The sequence below is a fragment of the Xiphophorus maculatus genome, chromosome 23, assembly GCF_002775205.1.
Source record: "Xiphophorus maculatus strain JP 163 A chromosome 23, X_maculatus-5.0-male, whole genome shotgun sequence".
Lineage (NCBI taxonomy): Eukaryota > Metazoa > Chordata > Actinopteri > Cyprinodontiformes > Poeciliidae > Xiphophorus > Xiphophorus maculatus.
The window spans coordinates 6205475-6231516 of record NC_036465.1 but is presented as its reverse complement, the minus strand read 5'-3'; the positions used below and the strand labels follow the sequence as shown (position 1 = coordinate 6231516).

The 26042-nt window shown below is 43.5% G+C and overlaps 1 protein-coding gene across 6 annotated transcripts in view; it reads left to right on the top strand.

The window, feature by feature from the left end:
• The window catches only part of glra1 (glycine receptor alpha 1), a 124165-nt gene that overhangs the window by 40197 nt on the left and 57926 nt on the right, over positions 1 to 26042 (top strand). For 4 of the 6 annotated variants that reach the window (XM_023328851.1, XM_023328849.1, XM_023328850.1 and 1 more), the window contains one exon: positions 3027 to 3065. The exons of the other annotated variants lie outside the window; for them this stretch is intronic. In XM_023328851.1, the coding sequence (XP_023184619.1) occupies positions 3027 to 3065 (39 nt within the window). The remainder of the gene's footprint in view (positions 1 to 3026; positions 3066 to 26042) is intronic. 6 annotated transcript variants of the gene reach the window in all.

The window sequence follows — 26042 nt, the reverse complement described above, 5'->3', positions numbered from 1 at the left end:
TTTTTCAGTTCCATGTTTGGTATCAAGATTTGCTACAAATACAGCCTATCATTATTTTTTTTTTGTGATCTAAAGATAGTTGAAACATGGGCCCTCTTTAGCTTGAGGCATGCAAAGCTAATCTGGGATGTGTAAGAGGACTTGACAGCTACATTACTCTGCCTTCCTTCCTCAACAGTCCACCCATCCACAGCTAATAAGTTTAAGAGAAGGGGAATACAGCTTTATTAAAGGCCATTCAGTCCTCCGGTGAATCCGATCACGCTTCTAATTACTAGCTTGAGGGAAAAAGTGGCCGCAAGCTCCCTGCATTGTTTTAGAAAGACTCACAAAGACATTTTTATTGTTTACTGTGATGACACAAACAAAAAACTGTTTCCATGTGTTTTAGGTGATAGGAGACAGTAGAAATAATAATAATAAAAAGATTATAGAAACACACCAATAACAACAACAACAAACCCAGGCAAATTAAATTATTTCCTTTTGAGGTCAGTCTCCGCTTCAAGCTGAGAGGTTCAAGGAGCTTTGTGTTTTGTTTACACGTAATCACATGGTGGAGCAGGAGTCGGATTGATGGACTTGGGCATTGCCTACTGTAATGTGCAGCACGTCAACTGATTGTTGTGTCAAAAAACAACAAAAGAGATTAGCTATAAAGATCAGATCTCAGCCTACCGGTTTGTCTATGTTCCACTCCTCACCTGTGGTCGTAAGATTTGAACCCTGAGAACAAAGCAAGCGTCCTCCACAGGATGACTGGGCATCTAACCATGATGTCCTCTGGATATCTCATTTTCTGATTTTCCCCTTTGTGGGACAATAAAGGCTGTTTTTATTAAATTCTACTTTATAAAAGTATCAGGCCAATGTCGATCTATTTTAATCATTTGATGTCTGCCATAAAGCAGCAAAAGTTACACAAAAAACAATGTTTTTTGTGTCTCGTAGTGCAGAACCATAGTTTGAAAGGGACAGTTTTCTGCAACGGTTGGTGTGTGACATAAACGTCTTATTTGGTGTCAGATCCATTTTTAAGTCGTATTTACTTGAACTTTTTAGTAAAACATTCTGAAAGGAATCAACTTCCTGTAAGTTTTGAACCATGACTAAGAGAGATTTTTATGTACGAGCATATACTGCAAGTATCTATGCTGAATTTGATTAAAAGTGGTAAAAGTAGAAGCAGGGGATAATGTCTTCTTAGGGGGAAGCATCCATTGCCTGTGGCTGTCAAACAACTATGGTTAGCAGCTCTTTAAGGTCTGGAAGCACTACCTATAATGAAAAGAAATGCAATCTACCAAGTGTAGCTACTTTGTTATCTTGCACAGTCAATGTTTTTAGTCACATCTACATCATCTCTGTACAGCCAGCAGTTAGATTGTTGTCATCACTGTAAATTGCCTCAAGCGAGGATCATTATACAGCATGAAAAAGACCAAAAGACAAAGTAGCTTTGATTTTTAACAGTTAGGAGACCGAGGCTTGGGATGTTCGACAGGCTGCCTGACCACAAGGTTAAGCCTGGGTTTAGTCTGGACACAGAGAGATTTAGGAATGGGCTCGGTTAGATTATAGAGTTTAAGTCACCTGCCTACAAACAGTTTATGTTGGCAGTGAATGCTTTTAATACATTATAAACGTCATTTCCTATTTTAGGGGTTTGACAGTGACTGATTGCAGTATTACTCCCAGACTTCTGCTCGGTGCTGTTGCCATCACTCTCTGTAGCAGTTGTCAAGTAGAGTGAGCCAGATTTGGTCTGGTTCAATCAGTTCAGCTTGGAGGTAAAATAGAATATCAATCAACAAATCTAAGCTCCAAGAGTTAAAATACCTTTGAATGTTTACTAAGTACATCTTATGACAACGTCCAAATGTTGAGAGATTTGTTATGCTTGACAAACGTTTGGTAGATGAGTATTCACTATATCTTACTCCAAGTTTATAGACGACAAGCAGGTTTGATTGTGTTGTGGGTTTTGATAGGACAACTGCTGATCAAAGCAGCAACACAACTTTTTGTCTTTGCGCCGTACACTTTCTGGAACTTTCCAGACAAATCCAATAAATCCAATAAGCCACCAATCTTCCATGACACATCGGGCAGAGTCCGCAGTCGAGCACTAACTTTCCCGGAGTGAACAGGGGGAAAATGCCTTGTCGCTGCAGAGCAATGAATCGTTCGGCCTCTACTTCCAGTTACTTGACATTAGCAGGCTGGCATTTCTCCATTATAAATCAGCCTCGCTGCAGCCCAAAAGTTCTGAAACTGAGATGATGTGGCCCATTTGTGAAAGGTTACAGATTTACATCATGGGCTCCATTTCAGCCAAATGACTTCAATTTAATGATGCCCAATAAGAGCGAAAATAGGGTTTCACTTATGATCATTTATGAATTCTGTGCTTTTATTTTATCTGGATTGAAAGTATTGGAAAGGACAAAGAATTGATTTGAGAATTTTAGTTAAAGTTGTGGTTGAAAATGTAACTTACCATTACAATGCTGCTATAAAGAATACATAAATAAAAGTTTTCTTTAAGGCAATAAAAAGCCAAAAATGAAGCCAGTTTGACATGTAGTCTTTGCATCCCTACCCTTCCTCCTCGCCCTCCTTTCTCTCTCTGGCCTCCTGCATCTCCTTTAGTGCATTTTGCTAGTCTTATTTAAGCTCCTCTTGACAGAGCCGCATTGCAACCCTCCTCCTCCTCATCTCAGTGCATTGCCTCTCCTCTCCTGCCCGCTGCAGTATGGCAGTAGATTGTTTCCTTACAGACTCGTTGCATCCCTCCTCCCTGCTATTGCCTTCCCCACTATCCCTCTCAAGTCTCCCCCTCTGCCACACACTCACCTTCGCTGAGTGTTGGCAGCAGAGCGACACCTTAGATAGTCGAGCCTTGCTGTCTTGTTCGCTCCGTGATAGAAGAAGATGTTGTTTTCCTTAATGAGGACAAACAACGTATAGTTGGTAAGGTGGTGTTAGTATTTGCTGTGTTTAATTCTGATCTGTTTTTTTATTAGACCCCAAAGGCTCGAAAAATGAAGCTACTCACAAGAAAGGTACTTTCCTTTTCTTTTTCAGTTTTTTTTAATTTCTTTATTTTATTTGTTTATTGTTTTGTTTTTGCTCCCTTTCTTTTCTTCCCGGGCCATCGTTTTTATGTTTACCAGTCACTCACGCAGTAATGGGGAAGTTTCCAGATGTTGAGAAGAACAACGAACATTGGGAAACGCCTTCCTGATGTAGATGTAGAGATTGCCTTGTGTGGTTGCACTTTATATGAATTAAAGTGGTTAAGAATCTTTGTGACTGGAAATGTCAGCGGTTTTTAAAGCTTCTGTCTACTTGATTCGTTGTGCTGATGTATACACTTTTCTCCACTAATGCCTGACAATTTTTTCCTATGGTTTGAGTCAGTTATTTCCTAAAAAGAAAACCTGACAATTCTTGGACATTTAATCTTTTTTTTTATCTCAGTCAATACAGATGACTTTTTTGCAATTGTTTTAGCTGGAATGGAAAAAATATGAAGTTGTTATGACAATATTGTTCTTTCTGATTATAAATTTTGGACACACATTTTTTGGCGTTGAAAGTAAAGCATTACGTTAATGTCTCTGTCCATCTTCCCATTGCATACATTATTTTGATGGGAACCTCAAGATACCAGTTATTGTTAGTTTTTAAAAATGCTCAGTCAATAAAGTGAAATGAAGATGCAATAAAAATTGTCTGCTCTTTACCAGATTCTAAAGTAATTTAGATTGAACTCCCAAGTATGCAAAACAAAATGATTTCAGACTATTGATTTAAGCCCAAATAGAGAAGCTGTGTGTGGAAAAACAAGTTCACCATAGGAAGGTGAAAAGATATCAGCATTTACATGTAAAAATAAACTGTTGCTACATAAGAATCTTATGAGGTTATGAGGCCATTTCCAAACTTAGAGACGAAACATTATTGATAATGGAAAGCAATTTAAGACATTGATTCATCCTCTTAGTGGTGAACGTCCCAGATCTGAGAATATAATGCTAAAAAAAGTGACTACATAGTAAGAGCTGAATCTCACACAGCAGTCAAAGGCAACGAAAATCCATTTTTTTTGCCCATTTGTAACCCATATCCAACCATATCACGGCAGCCTGAACAGCCCAATTATGATCTTTTCACCCTCCAGAAAATTAGATTTGTGCCACTTTCAAATATGGGACCGAATCTGTTACATATTCTATAGTTTCCCCAGCATCTGCAGTCTGAACGGTCATGATACATTTCTTGCGACTTTTACATCACCGACATCATAATTCTGCACTAGAAGCCTGACATGGTAAATCCGGACATATAGTAGTGACAAAGTGTTTTTCCTCGTTCCGACTCTCTGTTTTATTGCATCTTTGTTACACTTCAGTGTGTCAGAGCATCAAATCAACTTAAATATGGATCAAAGACAATACAAGTAAATACAAAATGCAGTTGTTAAACAAAAGTTTGATTATAAGGGGAGAAAAAAAATCCAAAGCGTTGACTGAAAAGATTAAGAAAATAATCTCTCTGTTCTAAAAAGATAGAATTTTGGAGTCAGTGTGGTGGGAGATTAACATTGCTGCCACAAAAGAAAACACTGGATATAAGAATATTTAAAAAATTCCACCTTTGTGTGACACTGTTGAAATTAGACATAAAAAACTATATTAAGATGCTTCTAAAAGGATCATTATGTGTACTTAGGTTTTTCACACAGCTGATGTAATTTTTGCCTAATAAATTAAATCTTTTTTTCTTTTTTTTTGTTGCACTTGTTAGACTGAATCAATTTAAGAACCTGGTAAAGACCAGAGTAATATAAATTGTTCTATTGAGCCTAAAATCATAAAAATTCTCCCTGAAATAATCATTGTGTTATCCTCTCATTCAAACAAATCTAAAACAGTTAAATATAGATAAATTAGGGGCTGCATTAATGTGATTTACATTTGAATTCCTAAGCTCTGCAGGTCTAATATGTTTTTCAAAGCTGCGACATCCTGTGACACCAATCTGGACCCTGGTCATTGATCCTGACTCAGCACAACCTCTGTTAAGCTAAAATGCTTTGTCCAAAGCAGCATTTGGATCAATGTGGCCTTCTGCAGGGTGAAACAAAACAAGCCAAAGAAAAAGAGAAAGTTTCAGAGAGAACATCTTCTGGGCGACTTTCCAAACTCTGTAAGCGTCTTCAGGACTGAACATAATGACTTTGGTTTCCATTTTCAGAAACAGTGACTCATTTTATGTTAAAACATGGCACATAAAATGATAAAACTCTACAGGGTAATAAATTAAAGGTTGTAAAATAATTCACTCTGAGTGAAAAGGAAACGTGATCACATCATTGTGTAGTCATTGGACCTCATTTAGTCCTGAATGTCCTAGGCTAAATTTAGACCACCTTAAGCCATGAGTTTGATTTTTGTTACTTTGCTAATTTGCTGCAAAGATTTGATACATTCAACATTTCAGATGGACCGTTCAGTAGGTCATTGTAAATTACTGGCAGTATCATCTGATTTAGTTTGTCTCATTGCTTTAAAGTGGTGCAGGCAATTCAAAGAAAGGAATCCTGTGATAAACATGAATCCTGTGATAAACATGCTCAATCATGTTCAGTTTGATGAACAGAGTCAAGGTCATAACAATAAAAAGGGCATAATAAAATCCTGAACCACTGGACTAGCAAAACTATTTTTGACCTTTATATAAGGGTAATTAAAGCTGGACATGGAGCAAATTGCAAAGGTGATACATTGCGATGCCTGTTTTATGGCAATGCTCTATAAAAGACCATCTGCACAGTCTAGCACACTAAGGGTGTATTGAAAACCATACGCATGTGGTCCACTTGAATGGACCAGAGTTTGTTTCCCCCATTGGTCTGGACTTGTTGTGCAGCTTTGAATACACTCAAGAGAATCCTCGAGTGTATTGGGTATTAGATCAAACGAACTAAGACCAACTATTTGAGGTGATTTACGACGGCTTCCAAGCAAACTCTGGTGTGTTTATCGTCGTATCAATAGACGACCCTTGACCCAAACCAGCTACAGGAAATATATGTTTCTCTTGGACTTCACAAGCCACTGTTGCTGGACGTCCTCTGCTTTCTTTATATTGATGCAGGTTGTTGGTCAGAGGGCCCAGAGCATCTGGTCTCATCCTGCTTGCAGCTAAATTTGCTAACTTCATCCCAAAATTATAAATATTCTGAAAAACCAGCACTGTATGAACTGCTCTTGACAAAATGGTATTGCAGTTATAACAGTGGACCAAACAAAAGCATCCAAGGACTTTCCTTTTGTAAATGTACCCTAAAAAAGTATTAAAAAAAACATGCACAAGAACAGGCAGTGTGAAGGAAAATATCATTTGGGCCATGGGATTAAATCAAAGATCAACTTTATGTCAAGAAGTGCGGGTGGTGTTGGTGGTGAGGCAGATGCAGCGGACCCAGGTTAGATGAATTATGATGATGTTTAATTATAAATAAGTCCAGCAACAAGCAGCAGGCACAAGGAAACACTGACGAAACATAGACGTAACAATGATGAACATTGACGAGGACCCGACGAGGAACAAGGGACACAGGTGGGGTTAAATACACGGGAGGGTAATCACAGAACGAGACACACCTGGGAACAATCAAGGGGAGGACAGGACAACGAAGAGACTAAGGACACAGAAAACTCTAAATAAACACAGAAAAACACAGATCCTGACAGTACCCCTCCCTCAAGGGCGGCTACCAGACGCCCAAAAAAAAAAAAACCACAACAAGGGTGGGCGGAGGGGCGCCGGATGGGGGGCCAGAGTCCAGAAAAAACAAAAACACAACAAGGGTGGGCGGAGGGGCGCTGGACGGGGGGGCCAGAGTCCAGAAAAACAAAAAACTACCCACCATCGTGGGCGGAAACACAAGAAGGGCCAAGAGTCCATAAACAAACAAAAAACTACCCACAGGGTGGGCGGAGGCAAAGGAGGCGGGAACCACGGAGGTGGTCCGGTGGTCGTCCGCGGCGGCGGGAACCACGGAGGTGGTCCGGTGGTCGTCCGCGGCGCTGGAGGCGGGAACCACAGAGGCGGTCCGGCGGCCGTCCGCGGCGCTGGAGGCGGGAACCACGGAGGCGGGAACCACGGAGGCGGTCCGGCGGCCGTCCGCGGCGCTGGAGGCGGGAACCACGGAGGCGGTCCGGCGGCCGTCCGCGGCGCTGGAGGCGGGAACCACGGAGGCGGTCCGGCGGCCGTCCGCGGCGCTGGAGGCGGGAACCACGGAGGCGGTCCGGCGGCCGTCCGCGGCGCTGGAGGCGGGAACCACGGAGACGGGAACCCCGGAGGCGGGAACCACGGAGGCGGTCCGGCGGCCGTCCGCGGCGCTGGAGGCGGGAACCACGGAGGCGGTCCGGCGGCCGTCCGCGGCGCTGGAGGTGGCAATGAGTCCCGGGGGCCGCCCACAGATGGCGACGACGAGCCCCCCGAGGCAGGGTCTCGGTCGGAGCACAAGGGGTCTCGGTCGGAACGCTGGGGGTCTCGGTCTCGGGTGGAACGCTGGGGGTCTCGGTCTCGGGAGGAACGCTGGGGGTCTCGGTCTCGGGAGGAACGCTGGGGGTCTCGGTCTCGGGAGGAACGCTGGGGGTCTCGGTCTCGGGAGGAACGCTGGGGGTCTCGGTCTCGGGAGGAACGCTGGGGGTCTCGGTCTCGGGAGGAACGCTGGGGGTCTCGGTCTCGGGAGGAACGCTGGAGGTCAGGGTCTCTGGAGGAACGCTGGAGGTCAGGGTCTCTGGAGGAACGCTGGAGGTCAGGGTCTCTGGAGGAACGCTGGAGGTCAGGGTCTCTGGAGGAACGCAGGGAGTCTCGGTAGGAACACAGGGAGTCTCGGTCTCAGGTGCGCCGGCTGGAACGCCGGCTGATTCGGCCTCGGGTGCGCCGGCTGGAACGCCGGCTGATTCGGCCTCGGGTGCGCCGGCAGGAACGCCGGCTGACTCGGCCTCGGGTGCGCCGGCAGGAACGCCGGCTGACTCGGCCTCGGGTGCGCCGGCAGGAACGCCGGCTGACTCGGCCTCGGGTGCGCCGGCAGGAACGCCGGCTGACTCGGCCTCGGGTGCGCCGGCAGGAACGCCGGCTGACTCGGCCTCGGGTGCGCCGGCAGGAACGCCGGCTGACTCGGCCTCGGGTGCGCCGGAGCGAAGCCTTGGAACCGGCCGCGTAGGCGAGCCGCAGCGAAGCCTTGGAACCGGCCGCGTAGGCGAGCCGCAGCGAAGCCTTGGAACCGGCCACGTAGGCGAGCCGCAGCGAAGCCTTGGAACCGGCCACGTAGGCGAGCCGCGGCGAAGCCTTGGAACCGGCCGCGGGGGCGAGCCGCAGCGAAGCCTTGGAACCGGCCGCGGGGGCGAGCCGCAGCGAAGCCTTGGAACCGGCCGCGGGGGCGAGCCGCAGCGAAGCCTTGGAACCGGCTGCGGGGGTGACAGCTCCGGAAGGCGACGAGGGGCCGGGTCCACCGGCGGCTCACGTCGCTGTCTCCGGGCTGACCGTGGAGGTGGCGGCTCCGGAAAGCGACGAGGGGCCGGGTGCACCGGCGGCTCACGTCGCTGTCTCCGATATGGCAGCGGAGGTGACGGATCCGGAAGGCGACGAGGGGCCGGGTCCACCGGCGGCTCACGTCGCTGTCTCCGGGCTGACCGTGGAGGTGGCGGCTCCGGAAAGCGACGAGGGACCGGGTCTGCCGGCGGCTCACGTCGCTGTCTCCGAGCGGGCAGCGGAGGTGGCGGCTCCGGAAAGCGACGAGGGGCCGGCTCCACCGGCGGCTCAGGTCGCTGGCTTCCCGGACGGAGGTATCGACGGGGGCCATATCCGGGGGGTGCCAACACCAGTCTTGTCCCCCGGAATAGCTCCCGCTGCAGGTCGGCGAGGGCTTCAGCCAGCTCCCTGTCCTCCCTGCCGGACCTCCGCCTCGGGCCGCTCTGCCCTTTAGGAGGTAACCTCCTGAATGCTGGGTCCATGTTAGCAGCCTCACCGATCGGTCTGGTCGGGTCCTTCTGTCAAGAAGTGCGGGTGGTGTTGGTGGTGAGGCAGATGCAGCGGACCCAGGTTAGATGAATTATGATGATGTTTAATTATAAATAAGTCCAGCAACAAGCAGCAGGCACAAGGAAACACTGACGAAACATAGACGTAACAATGATGAACATTGACGAGGACCCGACGAGGAACAAGGGACACAGGTGGGGTTAAATACACGGGAGGGTAATCACAGAACGAGACACACCTGGGAACAATCAAGGGGAGGACAGGACAACGAAGAGACTAAGGACACAGAAAACTCTAAATAAACACAGAAAAACACAGATCCTGACACTTTATCACGATCTGCTGCAGATATTATCCTTTTGTGTCTAATTACACTGAGTGAATAATGTCTTCCAGGGAGAGTATTGGTTTGCAGACTAAAGACCCCAATTACCTCCTGAGCTTATTCTGTCGGCCACTGCTGTCAGCTTCACAGGAGAACACGCTTTATATTAGCAGGCAGCAGCCTGTCTGCCTCCAGGCAGTCGATATGCATAACTTACCCACTGGGTTGGCAAAGGAAGAAAAAATAACGGAAGCTACAGAGCTAATAAGTTAATTTCTCATTTTAATGTCCTAGCAGCAGAAGCAAAATTATATCTTAAGAAGTCTGGAGATGTGAGAGGACGGGTGTGGATATCAGTCACAGAATAAAGGCTGATGAAGGTAGTTCACAGAGCTGCAATGAGTAACATTGTTTCACCGGGTTAAGGAAGAATGTTTCTGGGTTTCTGTTTAATCTTAAAGGGGCAGCATTATGTGTTCTTCAGGCTATTACGGTCATCTTATAGCATAATTAAGTAACTATGGTAATTTCAGTGGTTATAAAAATACTGTATATGTCAAATATGACTTAAAAGAAATTTTGCTGCCTAATTTAATGACTTAAAAATGAGGCTCTGTCACTTTAAAAACTCCTGCTCTCTCTGAAACTTTCAGGAAGTCATAACATCGTTTCTGTGTTAATCCTTTAGCAATGCTTTTACCAGCGTTGCACTGAGAAGAAGCTTGTATAATTAGGTTAGCAGATGTTCAGTTCCACCAGGTGTTTGTTAAATCCTGCTGGCTAGTCTGAAGGAGTTGAGTGGAGGAGTTACGGAGGACGGCTGCTCTGTGAGGCAGAAGCTTGGAAACTACAGTTCCGAGGAGGAGCTGTGTCTTAAAGGCGGAGCCAGGTCCACCAAGGTGTTTTGCACAGCTGGATGGTTGCCATGGAGATTAAAGAATTCCTCAAACATGCATGAAAGAACCAAGGCAACACTCCAAGTATGTTATAACATTATAACATGATGTAAAACTCAAAAAAAGTTGACTTTACATAATACTGCCCCTTTAAACCAATATTGATTATGTACTTTCTGATTTCATTTAGTAAAAGATTTTATAATAATTAATTTAACAGAAATATTGTTTATGTGTAGATGACAGCTGGGTTTAGAGTTGAAACAAAGTTACAGTCCAACTGATTCCAACTGAAATGTTGGAATCAAATGTGGACATCAGTTTCTTCAATACAAGTTTGATGGTTTTCCAAACAGCAGTATATTGTTCATGAAATATTCATACACTTTTATCCTAGCTGAAAAATCTAAAATCCATTTTGGCAGTAGTTTGGAAAGTACCAAACTAGAGTTAGTTTGCAAGCAAAAAGCAAACGCAAACAGGAAGACATTTCTATAAATGGGAGAAGGTGTGTTGAAGGGATTTCTCCCCGAGCGTGTTCAGCAGAATCCAGGGAGCAGGTCAGGTCCTCGAGTCGCGCCACAACCACTCCAGGCAGCAGCCGTTCCTCCTGATTAGAGACTGCGCTCTGCTCCTTCTGTTGTCCAATATTCAGCACATTTTACACGCATCTCACCTTCTCTCACTGTCTGCAATGTTAGGCCAAAGGATATCTGATGACACAGTCTGTGCTCTCCTTCCCCCTTTAGTGCGCTGCACACAGCCTGCAGATTCAATCCGGTTCTGCAGATTTATGCTCGTGTGTGAGTCCTTCTCCAGTGAGGACAACCCTGTAATACGGTTGCAATGAGCTTTAGAGAAGTGACTGCAGCAGGTTGGAGCATACTGTCGTTATTCAACTTTTCATTGAGAGAGGAAAAAAATTGCTGCTATGTAGATTTATACTCATCCAAGTGGCCTGCCTTATGGCGCAAGTCTTTTTAATGTGATTGCACGGTGCTGCAGAAAGCTAACACTGCAAAATGGTTACTCAAGGCTGAAGCACATTGCATTGTTTAAGTGAAGGCAGAGCTGAATATACACTCACACAGATTTATGCTAGCTGAAGTGGCCTCTTTCAAAGAGTATATTATTGCTACACAGTGATGCAGAAAGGAGTCGCAGCTGTAAATGTAAGGCTTAAGACACGTTCAACAATTACAGAATTTATTTAAAGAGACATTTTAACATGAGTAGAGAGTAAAGACTTTTCAGACTTAAGCACCTGAAATTTTTCACTGATATACAAATTTATAATGCAACATATTTGCATTGTTTTTAGAAGCAGCAGCCAGAAGGTAGCAGTAATCTAGCAAACAAATACATCAGGTATTCTTAATTTTATGTATCTGAATACTCGTGGCATCAGTCAGTGTGTGTAGGAAGCACAGTGTGCCTTTTAGAAATGAAATTGATTTTAACTAGCAAAGAAAACTACTCAAATTAAATCAACTGCCATCACATTTCATGAGGTTGGAGCATAGAGAGAGGGATCTTTAGCAACTCCTCCTTATATAAACTTTTTAGACAGTCTAAGTGCTGGGCCCTTTTATTCTAATTTCTCTTCAGCTCACCATACAGGTTTTCTATAGGTGTCAGGTTCAGACTGGTGAACCATTTTTGGCAATCTGTTTTGAGTCATTCTCTTGCTGAAATCCTAACCCATTTTCAGTTTTTGTGCAGATACCATCAGGTGTTTTTCTAAAATACTCTAAAAATAACTCCCAGATTGTATAGAAGGGCAACAGGCCCACACAATCACAAATCTTACAACCTAAATAGCAGTGCATGTATTGATCCTTTAATCCTGGAATGTTGGTTGCTGAAAATCTCAATCTTAATCTCATCTGAATAAAGAGTTTATTTTTGGAGTTAAAGAGACACTTGCATTTAAGAAACTTTACACCAGGCATGTAGATTGTTTTTAATGGCTTTTATGAATAACTGGTGACCCTATCATGCCACATTTTGTTGCTCTTCTCTAGCAGTGAGATTTGGACATTTATTTACCACCTTTACCATCCTATTAGCTGTGACTAATGGCAAGATTATTTGTTCTTCCTCAAGCTTTGTTTGCCACACTTCCAGTTGTTTTAAATTTAATTCTTGCTCTGTAGATTTCCAGCACTCATCTGTTATAGACAGTCAGTACGTTTCTCAATTCAGCAGCTTAAGATGCTGCAATATGTGGAAACTGCTTCCGTATGCTGAATGAAGATTTTTTTTCTGTGCATATTTAGACCTTAACATGATCACTAAGTATTTTATTCACCCTAACATGTGCACTTTGGTTACCATATGTTAATCTGAGAATGGGTTTGGAGAAATGGTTTCAAATCATAAATTATGTCTGATTCCTGAGACAATAAAAACATAAAATTAACTGCTTAATAATAGATGAAAACTAGGGTTATTTCTATATATTCTTACAAGTCAAAAATGGCTTTAATAAAACCGATTGGAGAAAATTGTGATTTAAATGTTCATCTTAAATTTCTATAGGCAGTTACACATCTATGCAACAATAATGTCTTAACAACAAATTTCTGCTTTAATTTTTTCACAGACCAGACATTTTTTAACATTTATTGTGTTGAGAACACATCTTCTCAACACAATAAATTGCAGATTTTTGCAGATAGGAAGGAAAAAGTTCTAACAAAGTCAACAGTTTGTCCTGTGATATATATATAAAAAAAATACTTTTAATTTTATGTTAGAAATAACTGAAATAATATCGCCAAAGTCTGTGAAGGTGCAGGGACTTTAGATTTGGTAGAAGAGGAAAATGAACTTGGGAGGCTCAAAGTCTTCATGTGCATTATTATTTACTCCTTCAAGATCAATACTTTAAATCTCTCCTTTTCAAGGGCTCACTGTTGAGATTCTCCTGACATGTACGGCAAATGGAGCTTCTTGGTTTTTAATCTTTGCCTCAAGGCAGAAAGGCTCCAGCTTTTTCAGGCTGGATGTGCTGTATGTGTCTATAACCAAATAAGGAGAAGTGAAATTGCTTTACACCATGATAAACTTTCAGTTTAAGGAAAAATAATCTAATTTACACACTTTGAAACTGATTAAACTCATAAAGTATTAATGTGAATCTATTTCTTTCATGAGTTATTCATTTTTATATTAAAAGAAAAAAAATCCTCCCAGTTTGATTAAAAGCTCTATTTAACTTTCAGTAAGAGAACGTGACTTTAATTTAAAATGAGCTACAAGTTGTAAATCCTAGTGCCTTCCATGCTTTATTTAAAGTTCAGAAAAATATTGCAAAAAAAAAAAAAAACTCATTAGGAAATGTCAATAGAAAATTAAAATCATTTGATTAAAATCAGTGAAGTCCACAGACTCGTGAGGAAAACTCAATTTCTTTCTAGCAGTAGTGGCTGGCAATCCATCAAGGTTGTCTTTCTGCCTGTGACAGCTGCAATGGGATCCGGGCCTCCTACGACCCTGAGCAGGACAAACCTGGAATGGAAAATGCAATGAATAAATGAATTATTTCCCCCTAAACAAAAAAGAAAAATGATGTAAAAATACAACCTTGTTTTGCCAAAAGAATAGTAGGAAGTTGGTCATTTAGAGAATGTTATATGTGCAAAAATGTGTTTGTTTCTCCCATAATCTCAGACTGGTGTCTGTTCCTCTTTGGATGATTAAAGGCATTTGACTAACAGGAGTATTCACACCACAGCACTAAATCACTTGCTGATTTATTGAGCAGCTGACCATAACACAAACAAACACACTCCCTCAAATGGACCATCTGTACAAGCATACAGTGTGGAATACAAACAGTTTCCATACCAGAGACACGAGCTGAAGTCAAACAGAGGAAGAAACCCGAGCAGCTTGAACACACACTGCTTGTACCTCGACTTTTAAATCTCTGGCGTGAATGTTCCTGCACACTCTTGACACATCACTGCCTCTCAGTAATCCACTGGTATAATGCTGTGGTCACCTCATGTCCGCCACAACAGACCTGTTATTGATTTTGTCTCAGTGCTGTCTGGTAACTGCCAGCCTGTCATGTCCACCCATCAGTCAAATCCCGGCCAGGACACCGATAATAGCTTCTTGATAATTAACTTCAAATATACTTACTAGTCTCCTTATCATTATGAAATGAGAAGCGAAGGATACACAGTAGTTTCTAGTGTTTTTGCCGCTGCAGCTCTTGTACCCACTGTTATCTGGTGAGGCGGAGCTTGACTCTGAGTCTGGTTGGCTCTCCTCTCCTGACAAACAAAATAAACCAGTCAATCATGGGAAAAAAAACTCTCTGAAACGCTGATGTCTTCACAATAAATAAATAAACAACTGAAAGCTTAGTTCAACAGGTTTGTTAGGGCCAACAGGTTTTATGAAATGGGAGAAATCTTTTCTGTAATTTGGTTGATTGGAGGCACAAGGATATGATGATGACTCAAAAACTAGAGAGGAAGCTAGCTAGCTAGTCGTAGCCAGCCATGTCTTCTGACTCTTAAACATTTAAATAAATCAGTAGAAGGTGCTTATTGCTCTGTGTCCCGAATCAGATTTTCCTTTGATACAGATTTTCCCAAATCTGTCCCAAATTAGAATCAGATGAAACAAAAAATGAAAAAGATTGTTTCATTTTTTTTCGGAAGAAAATCAAACAATCTTCATTCATCTCTAGTAAAGCAGTGGAATGTGGAATTTGCAATGAAATAAGGCAGATTTCATAAAACATTTTCAAATGTGGAATTGTTGGTGGGTTTGTGATATTGATCTGCAGAAAATCTAAGTGCACTTGGACTGAAGGTCACAAATTTATGACCAAACATTCTCCTTGAAGAGAGCAGATTTGTTTCACCAACTATATTGCAAGTCGTCCAGGTCCTGAAGAGACAAATCCACTCCACATCACACTACCGCCAACATGTTTGGCTCTCAGTAAGATGTTCTTTTTTAGGAATAATTTTAATTTATTTCCAAATTAATGGGAAGAGAAGCTTCTGAAAAGTGCCACACTTGTGTCTTCAGTCTATTTTTCCCAAAACTCTTGAGGAACATCAGGATGTTTTTTGGTAAATGTTAGATGAGCTCCTGTGTTTGCTTTGGTCAAACAGAAACCCTTTTTACATGGTAAGTTTCCAAAAACATTTTTTGTTGTGCATTGGACAAAATTGGCTTCATACCGTAGTGGAATGGAAACACAAATAACAATGGGATGTAGTGACATGCCTGGCCTGTAGGAGGCGGTGAGACTTTGTTCATTTTCTGACCCAGAGGCATTTTTTAGAACAGTAGGACACATAGAGTGCACTGATCTGAAGCATGTAATCTGTGTCTTTATTTGCTGTTTCACAATGAGCAGATTTTGCCGAATGATCTAAAGAGGTGCAGCAGCACAGACAGAACATGGATATGGTCCGCCATTGTTGATGTGTTGTGTGTGGGTGAAAGTGAGAGCGCTAGCACAAGATGGCGTGACTGACACGATCGTTTCCAACTGCTTTTAGTTTGAAATTACAGGGAGATGATTTGTATTGCAGTTCTAAAAGGTTTGGCTTGTTTTTGACTGGCCAAAATGCTTTTACCATACAAACTAGAGACCAAAATATGACAAAACATCAGCTTTTACTGTCCTGGTGTTATTGTGTAAACAGTCTTACTTTTGGAACTATTCCATGAATGCAGGTTTTTGCATTCATGGAATAGTTAGTTAAGCATTTCTGGTTTCTGTTTTGACATCCTGGATGAGTCTTTGATGAGCTCTTGGCGTAACTTTGGTCGACCGGCCTCATCTGTTCCATGTTTTTTCCAGTTGTGCATAATGGCTCTCACTGTTGTTCATTGGAGTCAAGGATTTTTTAAATATTTATTCTTGTTATACGAGTCTGAAATTAAAATATTTTTTTCATACTTCAATGTTTCACATAATCAAAGAAGTTTAGCAGGTACCAATTTTACTTTCTTTTGAGCTTGATTGGGATCCAGCCTGCAAGTAATCTGTTTTATTCGCATTTTTCAGGAATGTGCTCAATTAATTGCAAATTACAGTTACAAGCCTGATATCACAAATTAAGATTCACAACATGGACTACGTAGATCCATTATATTTTTAGGCAGTCGCTGATTTCCACATTTTTGAGTCGTTTTTATAGCTTGCCCAGATCATTAGGTTCATTAATAACCAAACCTAGCCTACAGTGGAATTATGTTTATGACCACAAAGCTTTGGATTACATTTAATGACAGTTTTATGAATTGCCGTGGGACAGTGTAGGTGTATAATAGGGATAAATAAACAGAGGAGTCTGGGAGAGAAAGCTCATATGCAAGCAGGCACACATTCCTGGCAAAAACATACACAGAAATATTCTCAGTGCAGACAGGGTACACACAGTTTCATGGAGAAACGGAAAATGCTGGCAGGCATGAATGCCAATTTTAAGTAAATATGCATAGAAACACACACGCACCCGCACACACACCAACATACACACAGAGAGAGCCTCAGGTGTTTCCTGACCAAGCTGCCATCCATCCATCCATCTCTCCATCCTCTCCTCTTCCTGCCTTCCTCCCACTTTGAATACATTTCATCCCATAATGAAACCTGAACACCCTCTGGCTGCAAGAGAGAATATGAATGAGAAGGGGAGGCAGAGTTACAAGAGACAGGAAAAAAGGGACAAAAAAAGAAGAGAGAGAAGCATTATTGCAAAAAGGCACGAAGAGGGAGGAAAGCACATCATAATGGCATTTCTACTACTTCACTAGGGAACAAGATGAAGTTTTTTCCTAAAGTTCACTCAGTGGAAGTAGTGATGATGGATGGCTGAATATGACGGCTGGAGAAACAACTATTCTTCATCTCCCCAATCCAATTAAAGTACGACAGGGAGTGGTTTTCCTTTGCTGCTCATCAGCTGCAGTGTTTACCAGCTTGTTTAAAGGAAGAGGAGATTCAGTTCGAAGAGCCAGGTACTTTCAGTTTTTATGCACGGAAAAAACTAGGATCTCTCTGTGGAAATGAAGAGAGATGCAGTGAAAAGAGAGGTAACAAAATCTACATTACAGAAAGATCCAGACAGGACTTTTACAAGTGGTCAATTTACTTTTACAGCAAACAGACAGAGACTATATGAGGAAGAAAATCAAGCCTTGTTGAAATATTGTTTAAATGTTACATCAGGAGACAAACTGGACTTTGATATTTTGCCGCTTTTCAGCATTTTCATGCATCCTGGATGCTTATTTTTCTCTACACTGCAGAGAGCCAAAGTAATAAATATTGTTTTAAACCCAGGGATGCATGATATATCAGCATTAACATCAGTATTGGTCCATGCAACTCATTTTTTAACATATTGGTATTGGTAACACAAGAAAAACTAGGTCAGTATTGACAACCAATGCTCATTTTCCAGTTGTGTATGTGTTGACCATGTGGTATTTATTTGGACATGTGAGGGTATTTAGATGAAGCTTATTTATATTTTTTTTTAATGGTGGGTTGGGAATTATAGCAACAATAATAGTATTGGATGTCAAAATAAGCCAAATTTTGATATTGGTGCTTTTCTAAATAAACTCATGATTTCAAGCTTTTTAAGAAACTGCCCTTGGCTAAGGTTTTCTGTTTTTTTTTCCTTCTCAGGTTTTAGAAATCCTAAAAATAATAATGGGCAATAATTTATAATCATCTCCTTCAGATATTGAGACTGAAGGAAACACAAAAAGACGAATGCTTCATTGTCACTGCCCAACAACTTTAGTGTCAAATCTTAGGAAAAACATGGCAAAAAAACTATTTCATGTAATTTAAGATTATTTACAGTTATGTGAAAATGTGTTTGCCCCCTTCCTGATTTCCAATTTTCCTTCATGTTTGTCAAACCTTAAAAAACCTTCATTTTAAACGTGTACTTTGTGTTTACTTGGGTTGTGTTTGATAAATATTTAAAGTGGTTTTATATTTTGAATCACTGAGGTGTGAAAACATGCATAAAGTAGAAAATCAGGAAGTGGGCAAACACTTTTTCACACCACTGTATAGAACACTAATTCACAACTAATTCAATCTCAAAGGAAATTACAAGGCAATAGGTTCAGATTTATGGAAACCTATTTGTTTGAAGTTCAATTTAAATCAGTCTAATTTATCCCAGCAGTTGTTCATTCAATGCCCACTAGTAAAAAGTTATCTGTGTAAAAAGCCCAGCTGGTTGCGGTGAGTCATTCACTTTGCAGCAATCCTTCATCCTCAGCAAGCCTCTCTGGAAGAGAGCCATGATTTCCTTTTAGCAACAAGAAACCTCCAAACCTCCGGTAGAACCAGGCTTTGTATGAGTGGCTACAGCAGGTACCATTATGTGAATCATGACATATGGTTCATATACCAAGACCCGCTGACCCTCTTTCCTCTTTAATATTAAAAAGTACAACTACCTCAGACATAATTTAACATAAAAAATGATTTTGTTGCTTTAATGACAGCATTAATAAAGAAAAACTTGGGGAATAATCATTGGTTGTGCTAAATGTTCTTAGCAACAACAAAAGCAACACAGTCAGCAGGCATCATTTGGTTAAAAATCAATAAAAAGTAAGTACACACAATCACCTAAGATGCTGATTGTGTCCTTTATTTTTTACCCATAAATGTCATGGTGAGGGGTTACCAGGACTCGAAGGCAAGCAACAACTACGGATACCAAGCGCAGTTTAACAGATTTATTGAACAATGAGTGCAAATGGGGAGAGAATAGAGAGGCGTTGATCTGCAGCAGCAGGGAGGAACCGGGCCAGAGGAGGAACTGAGGAAAGGTGAGTGGTTAAACAGGGAAGCAAATGAAGGGAATGGTGGTGTAACCTGGTGATGGCTTACTGTCTGAGGGTTAGGATGAGCAGAGGTGGGTACATGGGTTTTCCAGCAGTCGGTGCAGTGTGGGATTTCCAGGGGGAGGAGTTCCAGCATGAGACTGAGGGTGGACAGGTAGCAGCGGCTGGTGGTAGTGGAGGTATCCAGGAGCTAGTTTTAGCAGAGCAGCGCGGACCAGGTAATTAGGTAGACTGAGCACGAGGGGTTGATCAGGGCTGGTTCTCTGAGGAGGGAATAGATGAGAGAGGAGTCAGAACAAGCTAAACACAGTAACAGCAGCACAGAGAGCCAGAGTATACCACTATAGAAGCAAAATCATCTGGCGTCTGCCTCAGGGAAGCCGCTCCTATTAAAGGCCTTCGCTGATTGGTCTTGATGAGCACCAGCTGGATCCCGTCTGCCTGCCACCCTGTAAATGTAGAGAAACCACTCCCCTGCAGAACCCAACAGTACCCCCCCCTCAACGGACGCCTCCTGGCGGCCGACCCGAAGAAGATGCAGCGGAGCGTTCAAAAGAGGAAATGAGGGACGGGTCCAGGATAAAGGACCGCGGAACCCAGGACCGCTCCTCGGGACCATATCCCTCCCAGTCAACCAGGTACTGCCTACCCCGCCCACGAGGACGCACATCCACAATGCGACGGACGGAGAAGGCCGGGTGACCATCAATAACCCGGGCGGGTGGAGGGGGCTCGGAAGGAGGGCACAAAGGACTAGAGATGTAGGGCTTGATCTGAGAAACATGAAACACTGGATGGACACGGAAATGAGAAGGCAACTTAAGGCGGACTGCAGATTGGCCAATGATGGCCTCAACAATGAACGGACCTAGAAACCTGGGGGACAGCTTGCGGGAACAAGATTTTAGTGGAAAGTTTTTAGATGATAGCCAAACTCTTTGGCCGGGTGAGAACGTGGGGGCAGGGACTCTCTTCCTATCAGCGAGACGCTTATTTTGGGCTGAAGTTCTTTGAAGGGCAGCCTTAGTCTGGTTCCAAATACGCTGACAGTTCTGTATGTGATGCCTAACTGATGGAATGACAGTATCTGGGAAGGACGTAGGTAGAAGGGACGGTTGAAATCCCTGTGAGGCCTCGAATGGAGATAACCCAGAAGCAGATGAGATGTGTGAGTTATGGGCATACTCCACCCATGGTAAGTGGACACTCCAAGATGAGGGATTGGAGGCACATAAACAGCGCAGGGTGTTTTCTAGCTCTTGGTTAAGACGTTCACACTGTCCATTGGTTTGTGGATGGAACCCCGAGGACAAACAAGGCTGAGCACCGAGCACAGAACAGAAGTCCCGCCAAACCCGAGAAGTGAACTGGGGTCCCCTATCGGAGACAATCTCACTGGGGATGCCATGAAGGCGAAAAACATGGCGGAAAACAAGTTTGGCGGTCTCAGTGGCTGATGGAAGTTTAGTGAGGGCAACCAGATGACAAGCCTTAGAAAAACGATCTATTATGGTGAGTATGACACTTTTCTGTTTAGATGTGGGGAGACCAGTGACAAAATCTAGGGAGATGTGGGACCAGGGACGGCTAGGAATGGACAGTGGTTGTAAAAGACCAGAAGGTGGGCGGTGTGAGGTCTTGTTTCTAGCACAAGTGGAACAGGCGGAGACATATTCAATGACATCTTTATTAAGTGAAGGCCACCAGAAGTATCGACGAAGAAAGCTGATAGTACGGCTTATACCAGGATGGCCGGAGAAACCTGATTAGTGTGCCCAACGGATGGCACGAGCCCGGATGGAGATTGGGACATATTGGCGGTTGGGGGGACCTCCTCCTGGGTCCGGATCAGAGGTGAGGGCCTCCCGGATGGCTCTCTCCAAGTCCCAGGTGAGGGACCCAATGGTGCAGGTGGCCGGAAGTATGGCTCCAGAGGCCTCAGAAGGGTCATTTGGGGAGTGGAGTCTGGAGAGGGCATCTGGCTTGGCGTTCTTGGAACCAGGGCGGTAGGTGATGTTGAGGTTGAAACGGGAGAAGAAGAGTGACCAACGATACTGGCGTGGGTTCAGGCGTTTAGCAGACTGAAGATAAGCCAGATTCTTATGATCAGTCCAAATGATGACCGGGAGCTCTGTACCCTCAAGCCAGTGTCTCCACTCCTCAAGGGACAGTTTTATGGCCAGCAGCTCCCGATCACCAATGTCGTACCTGCTCTCTGTGGTGGTGAACTTCTTGGAGAAAAAGGCACACGGATGGAGCTTGCCATCTCCGGGAGAACGCTGGGACAAGACGGCCCCTACTCCAGTCTCAGATGCATCGACCTCAACTGTGAATTGAGCAGAAGGGTCAGGGTGAATAAGAATTGGAGCGTCCACAAACCTTCTTTTTAGCTCATCAAAGGCGAGATTTCCCTCTGGGGTCCATCTGAAGTGTTGTTTGGTGGAAGTAAGAGTAGTGAGAGGAGTAGCAATGACACTGAAGTTCCGGATGAAACGGCGGTAGAAGTTAGCGAATCCCAGAAAGCGCTGGAGTTGCTTTCTGGAATTCGGAACAGGCCACTCCTCTATAGCCTTGATCTTAGCCGGGTCTGTCTTCACCTGCCCACCCTCAAACACGTAACCGAGGAAGGTGATGGAAGGAACATGAAACTGACACTTCTCAGCCTTGACAAAGAGCCGGTTCTCCATCAACCTTTGGAGGACCAACCTGACATGCTCGCGGTGTTCCTCCAGGCTGTTAGAGAAGATGAGAATATCGTCAAGGTACACAAAAACAAAAACATTGAGAAAGTCGCGAAGAACATCATTGACCAGGTTCTGAAAAGTGGCAGGGGCATTGCAGAGACCAAAGGGCATGACCAAATACTCAAAGTGACCAATATGGGTTTTGAATGCAGTTTTCCATTCGTCGCCCTCTCGAATGCGAATAAGATGATAGGCGTTGCGCAGATCGAGCTTGGAGAAGATGGAGGCTTGATGAACTGGTTCAAAAACTGAGGACAAGAGAGGGAGAGAATATTTATTCTTTACAGTGATTTGGTTGAGCCCCCTATAATCGATACATGGCCGGAGAGTCTTATCTTTCTTAGACACAAAGAAGAATCCAGCACCAAGGGGGGAAGAAGAGGGACGAATGAGACCTGCTTTAAGTGAGTCATTTATATACTGTTCCATAGTTTGCCTCTCTTGCTTAGAGATATTAAACAAACGGCTGGAAGGAAGTGGGGCTCCAGGAAGAAGGTCTATACGGCAGTCATAGGGGCGATGAGGCGGGAGAGATTGGGCAAGGTCTTTACTGAATACCCGTTGGAGGTCATGGTATTCTTTGGGAACATTAGTTAGATCAGGTTCACCAATGGGTTGGGGTGGTTCTGAAGGCAAAGATGGCTTAGCAGATTGCAAGCATTGGTTGAGACAATAAGGGCTCCATGAGTCAATGCGAGCATTGGCCCAGTTAATGTGGGGGTTGTGTTTGCAGAGCCAGGGGAATCCCAGAACCAGAGGAGCACCCTTAGTGGGAAACACTAAACATTGGATGAGCTCTTGGTGATTGCCCGAGACGTGGAGGGAAACTGGGTCTGTTTGGTGGGTTATGTTGGCCATAGGACTACCATCCAGGGCAGCCACCTGCAGGGGAATAGGTAATGCCTGGACCGGAATTTGATATTGCTCAACTAGATCGGGGTGTATGAGATTTTGTTCAGAACCTGAGTCTACCAAGGCTTGGAAGGGGTAGGAATCATGCTGGATGGTGAGAACAGCAGGAAGACTTAGCCGGAGGTAATCATTCTCTTTAGATCTGCCCGCCAGGACCCCCAGACCTACTGGCGGGCGAGGGCTTTTGGGCGAACCGGACAGGAGGAGATGAAATGTTGAGGGGAGCCGCAGTAAAGACAACAACCTGAGGATATACGGCGCTGCCGTTCCTCTGGACTTAGCCGGGCTCGGCCTAACTGCATGGGTTCTGGTGGGTTCTGGATTGGGGAACTGGGCGAGTCAGGGCTGGGAGAACCCCTCCTAATGGGAGGCAAAGAAGGCCGGGGATTTGAGGGACGGAATCTGTCTCTAATTCTGTTATCAATCTTGATGGCCAGGTTAATTAGTTCGTCTAGAGAGTCTGGTGCATCCCGGCATGCCAGCTCATCTTTCAGTTTGTCGTTCAGGGCATGTTGGAAAGCTCCTTTAAGAGCTATTTCATTCCAACCTGATTCTGTTCCAAGGGTGCGAAAATCAATGGCAAAATCAGCCACTGATCTATTCCCTTGTCTTAAGTTCCAGATTTTTTTTGAGACAGCTTCTTCACCAAGCTTGGGACAAAATGTTTGTTTGAAGAGATCGATAAATTCCTCATAGGAATAATAAATGAGGTTCTCTTCATCAACTACAGTCTCAGCCCATCTAAGCGCTCGATCTCTTAGTAACCCAACAAGAAAAGAAATTTTGCTGGCGTCATCGGGAAATGAGCGTGGGGAGCGGCGAAACGCTAACGCACATTGAAGCAGGAAACCCTTGCTTTTCTCCAGCTCACCTGAGTAATGTTCAGGAGTGGGCGTGATGACGTCACGGGACAGAGGTGGCGCAGGAGCAGCTGAACTTGAGGCCGGAGCAGGGGCTGGAACGGGAGCTGGAACGGGAGCTGGAACGGGAGCTGGAACGGGAGCGGGGTTAGCTGGAGGAAGCCTGTCCTGTAAAGTCTGGAGTTGATTAGTCATTTGATGTAAATACTGAAGCATGGAGTTCTGTTGATGCAACATGGCATTAATTGTGGCATCATGCCTGCCCAAAAGGACCCCCTGTTCGGACAGCGCAGTCCGTAGTTATGCTGCAGAGTCCGATTGGCCAGATGATTCTGTCATGGTGAGGGGTTACCAGGACTCGAAGGCAAGCAACAACTACGGATACCAAGCGCAGTTTAACAGATTTATTGAACAATGAGTGCAAATGGGGAGAGAATAGAGAGGCGTTGATCTGCAGCAGCAGGGAGGAACCGGGCCAGAGGAGGAACTGAGGAAAGGTGAGTGGTTAAACAGGGAAGCAAATGAAGGGAATGGTGGTGTAACCTGGTGATGGCTTACTGTCTGAGGGTTAGGATGAGCAGAGGTGGGTACATGGGTTTTCCAGCAGTCGGTGCAGTGTGGGATTTCCAGGGGGAGGAGTTCCAGCATGAGACTGAGGGTGGACAGGCAGCAGCGGCTGGTGGTAGTGGAGGTATCCAGGAGCTAGTTTTAGCAGAGCAGCGCGGACCAGGTAATTAGGTAGACTGAGCACGAGGGGTTGATCAGGGCTGGTTCTCTGAGGAGGGAATAGATGAGAGAGGAGTCAGAACAAGCTAAACACAGTAACAGCAGCACAGAGAGCCAGAGTATACCACTATAGAAGCAAAATCATCTGGCGTCTGCCTCAGGGAAGCCGCTCCTATTAAAGGCCTTCGCTGATTGGTCTTGATGAGCACCAGCTGGATCCCGTCTGCCTGCCACCCTGTAAATGTAGAGAAACCACTCCCCTGCAGAACCCAACAATAAAAAAATTAAAATTACTATATAGCACATAAATTTACCTATATAACAGAAAAATGCTAGCACCACAGTTCCTTTAACAAGGTACTCCAAGTTTTTATCAAAAGTTAATAGGAAAAATGGCATAGCTAGCTGACCAGCTAAAAAAAACTTTACTCTCACATTCATATCTGAATGTTGATGTTAAGAAACTCTACACTCTCTTACTAACTAACTTGACCTAAGCTTGGATGAAGACCTTCAGCAAAATAATTTAATTAATTGTCTACCAAGCAACAGAGCTGGTTGAATTCTGATTGGATGACAATTAGTTTATGTTGCCTTTCTAAATAAACTTAGATATGGTTAGTGTACAGATTAGACAATCAAATGAATTATTAGTCTCTTTCGGGATCTGAAGGCCTCTCTGGGCTCAGAGTGTTCCTCGTCACACCACATCGGCATGAAACTAATGGAACGGAAAATTAATAGAAAGGAAGTCCCAACTTTTCAGTAAGCCAAACGTTCTGTATCAGCTATTGAATTACTTAATTCAAACTGGATTAGGGGTTTTCACTGGCTGTAATCCAAAATATATCACTCTTGGTGTAATGAATCTGAAAATACTAGTTTAGCAGCACTTATATAACCTGTAACAAAGCCAGTTATTTTCACCAAATACAGTCCAAGATATTTTAGAACTTTAGAAGTAATCAGTTTCAACTGATTACTTCTAAACATTAGGACACAGAATAAAAACTTCTAATCCATAATTTTAGCAGTTTATAATATATTCCATGATAGAATCAAGCTAAAATGTTGTTAAAAACCTGGATCTGAAAGTGAATAAAAACTGTTACAAAATTTATTAAGTATTCAGTAATCTTCAAAGAACCTCAAGAACATTTTCTCCAAAGTCTAGTTTTATGACTTTTGGCTATTTTTTTCAAAGCTGAGCCAAAAAACTTTTAGGAATTTAAATCTTTCAGCGTTTGATAAAATGTTAATTATTTCACTGTTTCACCCTGAAGTCAGAAGGTTTATTTTTCCCACATGGACCTGGTATTTTACTCCAATGTTCATGGATGGTTGACAAGAAAAGAATTATCACCTCCTCCGGACATCATGACAAAACAGCAAAAGGAATAGAAAAATATAAAATAACCCTCTGGTTTTGTCTTTTTATACATTTTCAAAATCTTTCTTCCACAGCCTTGTTTGTTCTTCTGTGAGCATGTGTAGTGAATATATATTAGTTCAATAAAAGTAAAACTACCTCCCCCAAACCATATATGCTACACCTTATAAATATTTAATGTCTTACAGCCATTGTAAAAGTTTTTGCTGAGGGCAGCTCAGTTGCAAAAGAGGCAATCCGATGTAATTTAGCCTCTTATTC